Below are 17402 nucleotides of genomic sequence, written 5' to 3' on the forward strand. Positions count from 1 at the left end.
AGACAAGGATGCTGGAGTCCGTGTATCACACTAATATGCAGCAGATAAACGACTATTTAGAGATCCGGCTCAATAGGCCTTACTCTCATTTTTGCAAGCTACATCGGGTGAAGTCTGCCCCTAGTTATTTGTATTCAGATGGTACCCACCTCAGTGACGGAATGGTTGATCGCCAATACATTCCAGAAAGAGATGGCATGAAACGCTACCTTAGAGAGATTAGGGGCATTACTTTAAAATCTGTTCATGTCTAGACCGATTGGCGCTTGCTTGTTGTATTTTTGAGCCAACACATAGATTGGTTTCATTCATATTTATTGCATATCATTATTTTCTGCATATGCCTTGCTCTCGATGCTTGTGGTATTTTTGTTGCCAACACATAGATTGGTTTCATTTATAGTTTACAATTATAAGCCTTGCTCTCGATGCTTGTCGTATGTTTGTTAGCCAACACATAGATTGGTTTCATGGTATTTACACAATATACGCCTTGCTCTCGATGCTTGTGCTATGTTTGTTAGCCAACACATAGATTGGTTTCATTCATATTTATTGTATATCATTATTTTCTGCATATGCCTTGCTCTCGATGCTTGTGGTATGTTTGTTGCCAACACATAGATTGGTTTCATTTATATTTATTCAAATATACGCCTTGCTCTCGATGCTTGTGGTATGTTTGTTAGCCAACACATAGATTGGGTTCATGGTATTTACACAATATACGCCTTGCTCTCGATGCTTGTGCTATGTTTGTTAGCCAACACATAGATTGGGTTCATGGTATTTACACAATATACGCCTTGCTCTCGATGCTTGTGGTATGTTTGTTGCCAACACATATTTGGTTTCATTCATTTTCATACAATATACGCCTTGCTCTCAATGGTTGTGGTATGTTTGTTACTTTAGCCAACACATAGATTGGTTTCATTTATATTTGTACAAATATACGCCTTGCTCTCGATGCTTGTGGTATGTTTGTTAGCCAACACATAGATTGGTTTCATTTATATTTATACAATTTACGCCTTTCTCTCGATGCTTGTGGTATGTTTGTTGCCAACACATATTTGGTTTCATTTATATTTATACAATATACGCCTTGCTCTCGATGCTTGTGGTATGTTTGTTAGCCAACACATAGATTGGTTTCATTTATATTTGTACAAATATATGCCTTGCTCTCGATTCTTGTGGTATGTTTGTCAGCCAACACATAGATTGGTTTCATTTATATTTATACAATATACGCCTTGCTCTCGATGCTTGTGGTATGTTTGTTGCCAACACATATTTGGTTTCATTCATATTCATACAATATACGCCTTGCTCTCGATGGTTGTGGTATGTTTGTTACTTTAGCCAACACATAGATTGGTTTCATTTGTATTTGTACAAATATACGCCTTGCTCTCGATGCTTGTGGTATGTTTGTTAGCCAACACATAGATTGGTTTCATTTATATTTATACAAATATACGCCTTTCTCTCGATGCTTGTGGTATGTTTGTTAGCCAACACATGGATTGGTTTCATTTATATTTATACAATAATACGCCTTTCTCTCGATGCTTGTGGTATGTTTGTTAGCCAACACATAGATTGGTTTCATTTATTTTACATATATACGCCTTGCTCACGATGCTTGTGGTATGGTTGTTAGCCAACACATAGATTGGTTTCATTTATTATTAAAATACAAATATATGCCTTGCTCTCAATGCTTGTGGTATGTTTGGTTGGTAGCCAACACATAGATTGGTTCATTATATAGCCTAATTATTCATTAGTACTTTTTACTCACTACTGCAGGCGTATTGCCTGGAGAGTTCTTTCTCCTCACTGGAGTATGGATTTTATGCTAATAGTGAACAAACATTTCTTCCAGGATACCATGCCTAAGAAACGAACTGCAGGCTCCTATATTGGCCCAAGCCGGCTCGGGCTGCAAAACGGATGACCACCCAACAGGAGCAGATTCCGGATAGAATTGAGTGACCCAGACCGAAGAAACGTTGGGAAACTTCAACGCCAGCATCTGCCGGTGCCCCAGCGTACAAGCCGTCGTCCATCACCAAAGACGAGGTGATGAGCTTGATTTCTGTCTTGTGGGACTCTGGGGGGGGGGGGGGGGTAATCCCCGCTTCGTCACCTCAAGGCCGGCAAGGGTTCGATGCTGCTATATCTTTAGGTACTACATGTAGTAATGTTTTGTCGGGGACGGTTGATAGCGAAAAAGATGTTATGTCCCCTCCTTCGGTATTTACCAGTAGGGGCGTCCTGCTCCGTCTCCACGTCGAGCAAGAGGTTATTAACAAAATTGTAACCGATCAGTATGTTGATCTGGATAAATTACTCCCCAAACCTTCTGTGTCAAAGTTGGAGGGACAGGTATTAAACCTTGTTGATGGTGTCCTTAAGTCCGTCCCTGCCCCCAAATCTAGGGTGATCAGGAGTATCGATGAATGGCTGTCTGCCTTCAACGTATTCATCTCTTACTATTGTGCCAATAAACCTGCTGAAATTTCACATCTCTTAAAGTATACTGAAACCGTTAAAAAGTTAGCTGCTGAACAAGAGGACTGGCACTTTTACGATCAATGTTTCAGATGGAACAGGAAGGTAATTAAAGATGACTATTCCTGGCAACATATCGATTGGGAGCTCGATAATGAGGACAAAACCAGGGGTATCCCATTCCAATCCAAACAAGTAGGGCAGAATCTTTTTCGTTTCTCAAACCCAAAGTCTACCGGTAACCAATTCCAAAAACTCAGTTGCCCCAAAGGCTCCTGCTACAGCTTCCATAAAGGGGAGAAATGCTCCCTCCCATGCAAATGGGACCACTCATGCTTTATCTGCAAACAAGGAAAGCATGCAGCCAGTTCCTGCAGTTGAAAATCCCAAGTAAACAGTTCTCAGGGTGCCCAGTCTCAGGACAAAGCTGCCGACACTGGCAACACCCATTCTTATATAAAGTCTACCGTCCATGCCATCACTAAACCATCGAAATGGGCCAGTAACTCCTATCAGCGTAACGCATTTAAATAGACTACTACAGGACTATCCTGTCCAAGAACGACTCTTTTTGACCCAAGGTTTCACTAACGGGTTTGCTATTGGCTCCCAATTCAAAATCTTTTGAGTTTCCTGAGGTAGTAGAGTGCAAAATTGCGAAAGAATTATCCAAAAACAGAATTGCGGGTCCTTTTCAATCCCTGCCCTTTCCTTACTTTCAATCATTGCCAATTGGTGTCGTTCCCAAGAAAAAGCCGGGGGAGTATCGCATGATACACAATCTATCATATCTAAAAGGGTCTTCACTAAATGACGGCATTCCTCAAGACAAAAAATCCGTGAGCTATGCCACAATTGACGCAGCTATAGCATGTATTAAGAGGGTTGGCAAAGGCTGCTTTCTAGCTAAAACGGACATTGAGTCAGCGTTTAGAATTGTACCAATTAGACCAGAGGATCATCATTTATTAGGCTTTTCATTCAATGACAAATATTACTTTGACCGCTGTTTACCGATGGGTGCGGCCTCCTCCTGTAATCTATTCAAACGTTTTAGCACCAGTCTAGAATGGATAGCCAAGACAAAACTTGGCATTGAAGAAATAGTTCATATTTTGGACAATTTTATGTTTGTAACAAGATCAGAAAAGATCGGCCTAGCCAGCCTTGATGCATTCAAACGCCTGTGCAAGATACTAGGTGTCCCTTTAGCAGACGATAAGACTTTTGACCCGGCCACCATAATGGCTTTTTTCGGCATTGAACTCGACACGGTTTTAATGGAGGCTCGGTTACCACAAGAAAAGCTCGAAAAAGCTCGGTTTTTGTTGGCTTGCCTACTATCTAAGGAAACTGCTGCCCTTGAGGAATTACAGGAAATCATTGGCTTTTTGAACTTTACATGCTGCGTGGTTGTTCCCGGCCGTACATTTCTGCGGCGGTTGATTGATCTTACTGTCGGGTTGCTACACCCTAAGCACCATCGTAATCTAACAAGACAAGTTATGGAAGACTTGAGGGTTTGGCAGACTTTTTTGCAACATTACAATGGTAGATCCTTCTTTTTTAGTGATATCCTTCATTCCTCTAAGTCACTCAATTTAACTACTGACTCTAGTAAGATCGGTTTCGGTCTGGTGTTTGGTTCGCATTGGGCCTATGGGCCCTGATAAATGCTACAAAGATAAGAATATAACAACATTGGAGTTTTATCCAATAGTTTTGTCAGTGCTTTTGTGGCATGCTCACTTTGCTAATGCCACGGTAGTTTTCCACACAGATAACATGGCACTGGTATCAGTAATTAATAATCAAACATGTAAAGACCCTCAGCTTCTACATCTGTTAAGAAAACTTGTGCTTGTATGTCTCCAAGCTAACATTATTTTTCGGGCCGAACATATTCCTGGCGTCTTAAATGTACAGAGTGACCATCTTTCTCGTCTTCAGATGGAAGAATTTCGGAATGCTTCCGGAAATTGCAACATGGATATTGCTCAAACGCCGATTCCGCCAGACCTTCACCATTCACGCTTGTTTCTAAAATGACAGAGATGGTGGCGGCAAATTTATCGAAGACCTCAACTCAGTCTTATCAGAAAGCATGGTCACTATTTGTAACATTTCTCAACATTTTTGATAACGAGCGCCTGGTGACTCCTTCCGCATTGATGCTATTCATGGCTTTCCTTCGACGTCAGGGCTTCCAGTCCTCAACTATTTCTACTTATATTTATGAGGTCAGGTATATGGCCAAATTACAGGGTTTTCAGGACCCTGGGAACGATTTTCTTGTAAGGTTATCATTGCGGGCTTATCAAAGCTCTCCAGTACACTTGATTCACGACTGCCTATCACAGTTTCTATTCTACAAAAGTTAATATCAACGATGGATGCGATTACTGTCGCCCAGTATGATCGTATAATGTTCAAGACCATGCTCTCCCTTGCGTTTTTTGCATTTCTACGCGTAGGCGAATTCACTGTAGGATCAAATTCGGATCCTCCCATTCTCACATTACAAAGTATCCAGCTTGATAACGCACATCTGGAGCATGGTCTTTCTGTTCTCTTTACTCGTTATAAACATAGTAAGGGCTCACGCCCCTCTTTTAAAGGTACCCAGACAGGCGAATCGTTCCTTGTGCCCGGTAGGCTTTATGGCTCAACACACTGTACTGCGCTATTTGTAAAATCAGACGGCAAGCCTGTTCGAAAAGAAACGTTTCGGTCATTTCTCAAAACTTTGCTACAAGAAAATTCACTGGACCCAAACTTTTATAAATCACATAGCCTGCGCATCGGCAGCGCTAGCCTGGCAGCCTCCATGGGCTACTCAGATGAACAGATTTTCCATTTTCTGTGGAAATGTCATTTTATTAGATCATACCTACCCAGGTCAGACTTTTGCATGTGTACTCCATTCGGACACACCCGAGGAAGAAATGATCTATTTATAATAGAAATCTCTTAGCTAGTTCGCTTAGCTACACCTAGGCGGCGCCCCTATACAGCCTCTGCCTCGTGAGAGCCGCCATTCACTAGTACTTATTACTCATGCGCACCGAGTAAGTCCCGTTGCTGTGGGGACAGGCAGGGCGGGTAGTCTGACCTGGGTAGGTATGAACTAATAAAATGACATTTCCACAGGAAATGGAAATTTTATGTCGTTCATACTCTACCCAGGTCAGACTTTTGCATCGAACATCAACAACCAAAGGAAGGAGGGTAAACGGTGACTTACCATGTAGTGAAGTGAACTGTCTCCAAGTTGCGCAGCAGAACCCAATGGGTGAGACCAGGGGACCCAGAGAAAGAATGCTTGGGGGAGACCTGGGCTAGAGGTCAACAGGCCCTTTGACAACAAAGGGAAGCATACCAGGGAAAACCCATCCTCTCCTAGATGGGGACAAAGCCACCTCAACACGGTATAAGCTCAGCACATATCGTCAAGAGACACAATGTGGAAAAATTTTTTTTTTTTTTTTTTTACAAGAAGGAGAGCACGCCCCAGAATAACCTGGAGCGGCCTCACTGATTAACTCTCAAAAGTCCTAGGCGGCTGAACCCTAGGACAGCTGGACGGGGCGAACGCACAGGTCCGAAGACCCGGCGACAGTCTATAGAACAACCCCCCCCCCACCGCCTAAAAAGGAGGAAGGACAAGACAGCCAGCAGGAGAGAAAATCGACAAGTGGTCTGGGCAGGGAAACACCTAGACCACGTGCTGAGCGGCGGCAATTGGACCAAGAGACAGCATACCGTCTGTTAACCTGGAACAATCGCGCATATAATACTGGAAGAATGTAGAGTGAGAACTCCACGTAGCCGCATCTAAAACCTCGTTCAGTGCCACTCCCTTATACTTGGCCCATGAAGTAGGAATGGCCCGAATCTCGTGGGCCGTAATGGCGCCTAGGCGACGAAGCTCTGGAGAAACGAGTGTCATAGAATAGGCCATCCGGATGGTGGCCACCAACCATCTGACGACCGTGGCTGCAGCTATCTCCCTAGCAAACCCCTCTCTATAAGACAAAAAGAGGCGCTTCCTGCCTAGGCGAACATCAGGCTCCTTAGTCTTATTAGAATAGAACTTCAATGCCCTAACAGGACAGAGAGTTCTGTCTGGGAGGTCTCTAGAGACCGTAGCGGATAAAGAGGGGATAAAAACCCGGGCGCCTGGAGGTGTGCGGCGCCTGGTTTTTAGCCAGAAAGCCTGGGACAAATTCTAGGACCGCGCCCCTCTCAGTGAAAGCCAATTTATCAAAGGCTAAAGCATGGAGCTCAGACCGCCGCTGTGCCGTGGCTAAAGCCACCAGGAAAACGGTCTTAAAGGTCAGATGTTTAAAATCTGCCTGATGCATGGGTTCAAATGGAAATTTTCATGAGAGCCCTTAAGACCACCGAGAGGTCCCACTTGGGGGAAAGCTGAATGGAGCGAGGACGCTCCAAAGACATGTTGCGAAGCAACGATGAAACAGCATCATCCCAAGACGGTTGCCACGATTCAGTCAGCTTTAAGGTGACCGAAACGGCGGAGCGATAACCTTTCACTCCCTGAACCGAAAACTTCCTGACCGAGAATAGAAAATTCAAGAAGTCGAGGAAGTGGGGAAGAGAGGGAGTGACCGGAGAAACTCCGTGCTCCCGACACCAGTCTCGAAAGACAGCCCACTTGCTATCGTATGAATCAAGGGTAGACTGTCTCTGAGGTTGGGCGACTTTACGGATAACGTCTTCCGAAAAGCCTCTCTCTCGGAGGAAATACCCGACAGCCTCCAGGCGTGAAACCTGTAAAAAGAAGGGTCTTGATAATAGACCCGGCCGATCGGGTGATAACGCAGACGGTCCCACGCCGGCAGGCGGCGGGGGTGATCCGTCAGCAGCTCCAGCAGAACCGAGAACCAGGCCTGGTTCGGCCAGCACGGAGCTATCAGACAAAGTCTGACCCGTGAACTGGCCACCTTGTTGAGTACCGGTAGCAACAGAGGGGTAGGTGGGTATGCATAAGCATTGAGGCCGTCCCAGGACCTGGAAAGGGCGTCGGCCAAGATATTTCTCTTGCCGGGGATGTGACGGGGGAGGAGCTGGATATCCAAGCGGCGACAAAGCTGCAGGAGCTCCCAAGTGAGACGGCACAATGTGTCGGGTCTCGTCCCCCCCCCTGTCTCCGAATATAAGCGACCACCGTCGAATTGTCGGAGAAAAGAGAAACCCTGTGACCCCTCAGATGAGACATGAAGGCCCTCACAGCCAGGATGACAGCCTGCATCTCGAGGATATTGATCGAGAGCCGCGCATCCTCCTCTGACCACGTGCCCTTGGTGGTCAGGTCCCCTTCGTTCAAATGGGCGCCCCAACCATAAAGGGAGGCGTCCGTGAACAGGGACATCTGGGGCGACGGAGGGCTGAGCTGCACTCCGCGGAGGAGCTCCGTCTCCGAACCCCAGAAACTCCACACCTCCCCCAGGAGAGACCCCGGGATAAATATCCGCTGGTCAAGGGAGTCCGTGAATGGACGCCAACTCGACAGCAGGAGGAGCTGGAGTGGGCGCATATACAGGCGGCCGAAAGGAACCTGGTCCGCTGCCAAATTGAGCAGCCCCAGCAGCGACAGAAACTGTTGGGCTGTGGCGCTGTCCTGACGGCGAAAAATCCCGACCAAGGACCGAATCTTGCAAATTCGGTCCGGAGGGGGGGACATCAGGCCCTCTCATGTGCGAAATCGCACCCCCACGAAGACATAATCCTGAGCTGCGTCCAGCTCGGATTTGTCCCAATTTAACAACCACCCCGCCTGTCTGGTTGTGACGAGCAGAAACTTTGCCTGCTTTCCCAGACGGCGATGAGCCTGGTGCCGTAGCAGCCAGTCGTCGAGATAGCAATGGAGCTTTAAGCCCATGGCGTGAAAAGGCGCGGCAAACGCCTTGACGACTGTTGTGAAAATCAGCGGAGCAGAAGCCAGGCCGAAAGGAAGGGCCTGAAATTGATAAACCTTTCCTTCGAAGAAAAAACTCTGGATGGACCGGGACGTGTAAGTACGCGTCCTGAAGGTCCAGAGAGATAGCCCAATCGTTGGGCTGCACCGCGACCGCTACTGACCTGGTTGTCTCCAACTTGAAGCTGGGGACCCGATTCAAGGTGGACAGGTCGATGACCAGTCTCCACTTCCCCGACTTCTTGGGGACCAAGAAGACGTGGCTGTAAAAGCCCGGGGAGGAATGGTTGTCCACCAGCCTCACTGCCTACTTCTTCAGAAGAGACAGGACCTCCGATCGAAGGCCAAGCGCCCTGACGGGGTCTACTGGCGGGGACACCGGGGTGGGAGTCGACGTCATAGGGAGGGACGGGAAAAGTTCAATCGAACACCGTGTCGGAGCATGTCCGGCACGGGGGAGTCTTTTTGACACCACCGGTCCCAAAAGTCTGCGAAGTGTCGCAGTCTGCCACCCAGTCTGACATTGGGGGGTACCAAATCCGAAAGTTCGACGTCGTCCGTGAGGGGCGACAGTGAAACCGGGTCGGTTCCCGACGGTGAGACCCGATAATAATCGGGTCTATAGGGCAGGCTTGGAGGGGAAGCGGTCGTGAATCGCTTCCCAGCCTCACTCCAGGCACCCGGCCCCGTAGACGGGAGCGTCGAGACCAGGGCGCGCTGGTGACCCCCGCAAGAAGGCGCTGTGTCCCTGAGAGCCGTATCCAACCATGTGGAGGCTCTAATCAGGGCCGGAGACACGGGCAATTCTTGGAAAGCCCGGTCAAGGACTGCATCCGACTCCTGCCTGGAGGCGTCGCAGAACAAGTCGAACAGCACTTTACCGAGGGCGGGGTTGACCATCGGGAGAGGACATGTGTCTTGCGGCACAAATTGCCGAACAAGAGCGCACAAGTCGCGCATACCCGCGACAATGGCGGAGTCCTCACCCCCAGAGGGCGGTCAGCCTGAGAGGCCGAAAAAGACTGTGGGTCGCTAAACTCACAGACCATGGGCTGATGACTCAAATCAAAAGCCACCGGCCTCTTGGCCGGGCGAGGCGAGGACCTGTCATGGAGGTTGGAAACCTCCAAGCGGCCCGTCAGGCTCCTAAGCAACTGCCGTTGCTCCTCCGTGAGAGAGGAAGCAAGAGACAGAGGCTCAGAGCTCAAACCGGACTCCCGTGGGGCAGACACGGGAGGGGGAGGGGGGCATGCCTGATCGGCAGCCACACCCGTCAACCCCGACATACCCGACAGAGCAGGGTGGGGTCGGACCGGGGAAATAGACGGTCTGACGGCACCCATAACAGGGGGTGGGGGGGCACCAGGGCCCCTCACCCGTGAATAGTGGTCGATCACCGACCCCCTGCCCACACCGGGCAGGACACCTCCGGGTGCGGTGAACGGCAGCAAAGACGGGAAAGTGAAAACCGGTCTTACCCTGCCAGGGGGCGTCCGAAGAGACGACCAACTCACAGAGTGAGGGTCGGACGGACGAGCCCGCCCCAAAGCGAAGGGGTGGCGGATCCCCGGAGTGGCCGTGGACTCAACCATGGCGCTGGCAGAGCCAGCTGCCGCCGGCAAGGGCAGCGGCCGCAACCCCGTCGCAAACCCCGGAGGGGGACGGGGAGCACACCTGAAATAACAGGCGGCTCACCGGGGGCGATGCTGCTCACCAACCCATGACAGGTGGGGGCGTCGGCGGGGGATCGGGATGTGAAACGTCCAGAGTCCCACCCAGGGCCCTGCCCCCTGGAAAGGGGGCAGGGCCAGCCCTGGGGAGTGTCCCTGAATCAGGGTCACCAACACTCAAACCCAAGGCCTCCCCAGGGGGCACACCCCAAAAGAGGGGTGCCCGGCCTGGGGTGAGGGGTCGGGAGGGGTCGAAACCCCCCCAGAACCCCGTGGACCTCGCCGCTTAGCGGGGGTCCGGGAGGAGGGGGAGGGAGAGGGAGTCAAAGACCCCCTTCCCTTTGAGACCCGTGCCCCTCTCCTCACCTTCTTCATCTTCTTGCCGGCAGTGCCAGGAGAAGAGGAAGGCATCCCGGGGGCGGAAGGGTCTGGCCCAATGGGGGCGGAACTACCCGCACTTCGACACGGGGAAGAACCGGGCCGGGGACTATGAATCCCCGATACACCCGTAAACGGACCTCGAAAACCAGCCCTGAAGGGCAGGAGGTCCAGAACAAAGGGTGGAACACCCAAAGAAGTAAGAAAGGACGGCAATAACGATGTCATTACGTCGACTTTCTAACAGAAAAACCACAAAAGTATAAAATGAACGGTCACGTGACCAACAGCCCGGGAAGACAGAGAAAAAATTTCTTGGGAGACGGCAGAAAAGCACGCTCCAAAAGCAGAAATCGAGGGAGGATAGTAAAAGAACGATCTCACCCGTCTCCTAGAATCAATAAGCGTCCCGAAGGTGTCCCGGGGTGTCCTTCTCGAGCGTCGAATCGACCAAATTTGGCGAAAACAACGTAGGAAAAACCCGGCACAGTGTGATACAGTGTGCCGAGGAATAAGTACTGGTGAATGGCGGCTCTCACGAGGCAGAGGCTGTATAGGGGCGCCGCCTAGGTGTAGCTAAGTGAACTAGCTAAGAGATTTCTATTATAAATAGATTATTTCTTCCTCGGGTGTGTCCGAATGGAGTACACATGCAAAAGTCTGACCTGGGGCCGGTTGCACAAAAGTTATGGTGATAAAAGTATGTTAGTTTATCTTTTTATGTTAAAGTCCCTAACTTAGCGTTAGCTAACATAACGCTAAAATTGAGTTTCACAAATCAATGTTAGGCCCAATGTTAACTAACGCTACTTTTAAGTAAATCAATGTTAGTTGCTAGGGACATTTCCCATAATGCATTTGGTCCTCATATTGAAAGCAAGACATGCAAGATGGCTGCCTCCATAGAGAATCATTCATCTCAAAAGACAAAAAGGGAGAGAAAACCAAATTTTTCACACTCAGAAGCCGAAGTTTTAGCCGATGTTGTCATAAATGAACTTGGGATCTTGCGATCCAAGTTTTCGTCAGATGTGACAAACAAAATGAAAAAAAACAAATGGGATGAAATTGCCCTAATGGTTAGTTCCTTGGGAGTGGCCACAAGGACCGGGGATAACTGCAGGGAAAAATGGAACCAGCAGCTTTCAAAGGCGAAAGAGATCCATTCCCTGCAGCAAAAACACCAGAGAGGGACTGGCGGAGGGGGAAAGATGCCACAGGCCGACCCTACACTGCAGAGAATAATAGAAACATTCGAAAAAGACGCAGCATTCAGAGGCATCACTGGTGGATTTGAGTCTGCAGGTAGGTACACCAGGCTCCGATTTAGCCTAATTAGGCCATAAAACGCTATCTACTTCTACCAGCATATATTTCTGAACATAGGCCTAAGCCTTACATAGGTCTAGATTTCATAGCCTGATGTCAATCTTCAAAAACATTGGTGGAATTAAGCTCAACTCGGCCCTACCCTGGCTAAGTTCAAAGTATGTCGTCTGGTGCCTGCATCGATATTGGCACTCTGCCAGCCATTTCTGTTGGACTTCCTGTGTGTATAGCGACCATGTGTACATGCTGACATGACAGTGCATGCATGCATTTTTCAAGCGGCCGAAAGTACAGCTTTTCATGACCGTCACTTAGAAATAGTACCATAGTAGTTGACTTCATAGCTCTATAAATCAAATTCATCAGCAGATAAGGTAGTTCAACTGCACAAAAGTACAGAAAATGTGGTTATTCGCTGCTCCAAATACGCGCTTGCAAATTTCCCGACTCCATATTTCTAAACGCACTGAGCATGCCCAGTAAGTGTATGGAACGCAAAGTTTGCAAATAGTACTATACAGGGTGAAACAGAAATAAGTTCCAATATAAATATTTTGTTAATACTTTTAATTTATTCAATAAGTCATGCATCATGATGCATGTGAATTACCTCAAAGAATTAACAAAATGATCGCAATTGTACACATTAGGCCTATTGCCACAAACAGGGCCTGATTGTCCACCATTTTGTTTCAACTAACTCCAAAATAGGGATTTATCTTGGGGTTAGGAGGTCAGTTAAAGTTAGCGTTAACTTAACGCTACTTTTAAATAATTTTCTTTCTTGCAACCCAAATTAACTTTTTGGAGTTAAGTTAACGCCAAGATAAACTAACAGTGATTTTTAACTATTTTTTTCTTTTGTGCAACCGGCCCCTGGGTAGAGTATGAACGACATAAAATAGAATTCTCGGCAGGTGGAAGTCGGACGCCTTCAGAAAATACATCCGAAATGTGTCTTTTTCTTTGCCAGTCTGAATTTTATGTAAAATGCAGTCAAGCATTGGAAGTGTCTCCATGTACTAGTATGTTAGTATTTTTGCTCCGGTCGACAGGTTGTTACCGTGAGTATGGTGTATGATGATAGATTGGGGATGGGTTCTGGTCGACAGGTTGTTACCGTTCTTTTCCCTTTTCTATCACCTTCGGTTATGTACATACTAGTTTGTCTGTAGTACGGACATTTGGTTTGAACAATTTTGTTTGCGTCAACAGGTTGTTACGCATCCTAGGAGATCCGGGTTTTGCTAGATTTGGTCTTAAATTTTCTTTCCCTTTGCTTGGTGGGGCCGCTTTTCGCCATGATGCAACTGCGTCATGACGCTAAGCTGTTGGGAGTTTTTGACCCCACCTTGCTTGGTTTTACTCGACTCAGTGTTGATTCACAGAGTGAGGGTCGGACGGACGAGCCCGCCCCAAAGCGAAGGGGTGGCGGATCCCCGGAGTGGCCGTGGACTCAACCGTGGCGCTGGCTGAGCCAGCTGCCGCCGGCAAGGGCAGCGGCCGCAACCCCGTCGCAAACCCCGGAGGGGGACGGGGAGCACACCTGAAATAACAGGCGGCTCACCGGGGGCGATGCTGCTCACCAACCCATGACAGGTGGGGGCGTCGGCGGGGGATCGGGATGTGAAACGTCCAGAGTCCCACCCAGGGCCCTGCCCCCTGGAAAGGGGGCAGGGCCAGCCCTGGGGAGTGTCCCTGAATCAGGGTCACCAACACTCAAACCCAAGGCCTCCCCAGGGGGCACACCCCAAAAGAGGGGTGCCCGGCCTGGGGTGAGGGGTCGGGAGGGGTCGAAACCCCCCCAGAGCCCCGTGGACCTCGCCGCTTAGCGGGGGTCCGGGAGGAGGGGGAGGGAGAGGGAGTCAAAGACCCCCTTCCCTTTGAGACCCGTGCCCCTCTCCTCACCTTCTTCATCTTCTTGCCGGCAGTGCCAGGAGAAGAGGAAGGCATCCCGGGGGCGGAAGGGTCTGGCCCAATGGGGGCGGAACTACCCGCACTTCGACACGGGGAAGAACCGGGCCGTGGACTATGAATCCCCGATACACCCGTAAACGGACCTCGAAAACCAGCCCTGAAGGGCAGGAGGTCCAGAACAAAGGGTGGAACACCCAAAGAAGTAAGAAAGGACGGCAATAACGATGTCATTACGTCGCCTTTCTAACAGAAAAACCACAAAAGTATAAAATGAACGGTCACGTGACCAACAGCCCGGGAAGACAGAGAAAAAATTTCTTGGGAGACGGCAGAAAAGCACGCTCCAAAAGCAGAAATCGAGGGAGGATAGTAAAAGAACGATCTCACCCGTCTCCTAGAATCAATAAGCGTCCCGAAGGTGTCCCGGGGTGTCCTTCTCGAGCGTCGAATCGACCAAATTTGGCGAAAACAACGTAGGAAAAACCCGGCACAGTGTGATACAGTGTGCCGAGGAATAAGTACTGGTGAATGGCGGCTCTCACGAGGCAGAGGCTGTATAGGGGCGCCGCCTAGGTGTAGCTAAGTGAACTAGCTAAGAGATTTCTATTATAAATAGATTATTTCTTCCTCGGGTGTGTCCGAATGGAGTACACATGCAAAAGTCTGACCTGGGTAGAGTATGAACGACATAAAATAGAATTCTCGGCAGGTGGAAGTCGGACGCCTTCAGAAAATACATCCGAAATGTGTCTTTTTCTTTGCCAGTCTGAATTTTATGTAAAATGCAGTCAAGCATTGGAAGTGTCTCCATGTACTAGTATGTTAGTATTTTTGCTCCGGTCGACAGGTTGTTACCGTGAGTATGGTGTATGATGATAGATTGGGGATGGGTTCTGGTCGACAGGTTGTTACCGTTCTTTTCCCTTTTCTATCACCTTCGGTTATGTACATACTAGTTTGTCTGTAGTACGGACATTTGGTTTGAACAATTTTGTTTGCGTCAACAGGTTGTTACGCATCCTAGGAGATCCGGGTTTTGCTAGATTTGGTCTTAAATTTTCTTTCCCTTTGCTTGGTGGGGCCGCTTTTCGCCATGATGCAACTGCGTCATGACGCTAAGCTGTTGGGAGTTTTTGACCCCACCTTGCTTGGTTTTACTCGACTCAGTGTCGATTCTTTAAATAATAAACTCTCATTCGGACCAAATCAACTCAACCCTCGTCTCGGTGTTCATTTTATATTATGACGTCGTAACCTGGGACAAAACAAGTGACCTTGTTCCACGTTTCGAACTTCATAGGTAGCTTATTATATTGGATATATCACTACAAGTACCCATGGACTTGGCCGGCTGGCTGTTTGACATCGGTTATAAATAACTCACTACAAAGGACTTCTACTCGGGGTTGTGACAATGTCCTAATTGTGACAATGTCCCGGTTGTGATTATGTCCTAGTCAGCATTGGGACGGTCATAGAAAAAATATTAAAGTGGGTCAAAATTTATGAGATATGAATATCCCATTAGATGACAACAAATGGAACCCTACGATACCCTTAGATGGTCCATTTAAAGCACTGACAACATCTGCTAACCACAAAAATATGATGACGTGGAGTAGAAAAAAAACCGTATCGCTACTTCTCAAAACTGTCAAAAAATAAAACGACGAACCATATCGCTTTTCATATCAATGTTTTCTTTGACTCTATATCTAAAAAGTTTTATAGAAATCAGTGAATTTGAAGCTAACGTTTGCTTTAAAACGGAGCATTTGTAATGGCTATATTCAGCTGATCAAAGAATAGTTCAAGTTCCAATTTTGTGAAATTAGCTTGGGTCATCGTGTGACCCTAGAGAGCTCAGTCCCAGTGCTCGCCTTTCAGAACGGGATGTGACTTTGATGTTAAAAACATACACTCCCGAGTTGCCTGACTATTTATTTGAAAGACTCTGGGCAGATATAGCACTTTTTGTGTTTTCGAATTTAGCCATCTAGTGGCAAAATCAGGATTTAAACAGGATCAAAATTTGTTCTCCCAGGTGTAACTAGATATAACGCGATCGAGGCGAATCGCAATGTATGCCCCCGCTCCATGGGCACCAGTGTCCACAGGCCTGTCACTAAACTGGTTTTGAAGTTCTATCTATCTATCTATGTATCACATTTATATAGCGCCCTTATCAGTCCTATATTGGGCCGTTCAAAGGCGCTTAACAAAAACAGAGTCTCTATAAGAAGTATATAGTCTTTGACAACAATAAACAATTCTAATGTTCGTAATGTTGTTGAAAAAGGTGGGTCTTCAGGAGTGTCTTAAAAGTTGTGATGGAGTCCGCATTTCGAATATTACTAGGGAGTTATGTGGTGTAAAGGAAAGATGGCCTCTTGCTGGCCATATTGAACTTCAAAGCGTGACCAAAATCGATAGGGAACCTCCCCCAATCATCCCTATTAAACGAGTTATTAAATGAGTTATAATCCGGAATGGGAAATTTAAGATGGCCTATTGGTGGCCATATTGAATTTCGAAGTGCGACCAAAATCGATAGGGACCCTTGCCCTATCCACCCAAATTCATTATAGAAATTACAGATCAATCTGGCCACCGGTTCTTGAGTTATAGTCCGGAATAGGTTGAGGCGGACGCGGTGGCAGCGGACACGGAAACCAGCTGAAAACATAATGAACCACCTCAACTTCATTGAGCTTCATTGAATGCAAAAATCTAAGATGGCGGCTGGCGGCCATATTCGATTTTTGAACATGCCCAAAATAAATAGGGAACCTCCCCCACTGAAGACCATTACACCACAAAAGTTTGAAGTCTGTCGAACCTTTAGTTCTTCAGTTAACAAGCGGAATGCAAAAAGCTAGGATGGCGGCTGGCAGCCATATTGGATTTTGGAATGTGCCCAAAATTGATAGGGAACCTCCCCTACTGAAGACCATTACACCACAAAAGTTTGAAGTCTGTCGGACCTCTAGTGGTTCAGTTAACGAGCGGACTGCGAAAACTTAAGATGGCGGCTGGCGGCAATATTGGAATTTTTTAACGCACCCAAAATCGATAGGGAACCTTCCCACTAAAGACCATTACACCACAAAAGTTTGAAGTCTGTCAGACTTCTAGTTCTTCAGTTAACGAGTGGAATGCGAAAACCTAAGATGGCGGCTGGGGGCCATACTGGATTTTGGAATGCGCCCGAAATCAATAGGGACCCTTTGGCACACTAGGCCTACACCCCCTAAAAATTTCAAGTCAGCCAAACAAGGGGTTCTTGAGTTATAGTCCGGAATTCAGTGTGGCGGCGGCGGCAGCCAAGTAGATAATGCCCCAAGTAGATAATGCCCCAACTGTGGCGGGGGCATAATTACATAGGGGAACATGTACCAAGTTGCAAGTCGATAGCTCCAACAGTAACAAAACGTGCCTTGCAAACGGATGACGACAACAGACGCCATTCCAAATAAGCTCACCTTCTGGAGGTAACACAACGCCATACCTTTTTTGTTTCTGACTAGCATCATTATCATCTTTCTTTTGAACATTAGCATCACTCTTCTCATAATCAGACTTGTTCTGGCTCTTATCATGTCCACACCTGCAAGCAATGTAGCTGTGTCATTAACTCTAACCCAACT

General features: G+C 47.7%; 1 protein-coding gene across 1 annotated transcript in view; it reads right to left on the reverse strand.

Moving 5' to 3' along the window:
- The window catches only part of LOC135484023 (uncharacterized), a 265997-nt gene that overhangs the window by 83484 nt on the left and 165111 nt on the right, over window positions 1-17402 (reverse strand). Inside the window, exon 32 of the mRNA XM_064765054.1 lies at window positions 17264-17362. Within this exon, the coding sequence (XP_064621124.1) occupies window positions 17264-17362 (99 nt within the window). The remainder of the gene's footprint in view (window positions 1-17263; window positions 17363-17402) is intronic.

This window comes from Lineus longissimus, chromosome 3 (genome assembly GCF_910592395.1).
Source record: "Lineus longissimus chromosome 3, tnLinLong1.2, whole genome shotgun sequence".
Taxonomy (NCBI): Eukaryota; Metazoa; Nemertea; class Pilidiophora; order Heteronemertea; family Lineidae; genus Lineus; species Lineus longissimus.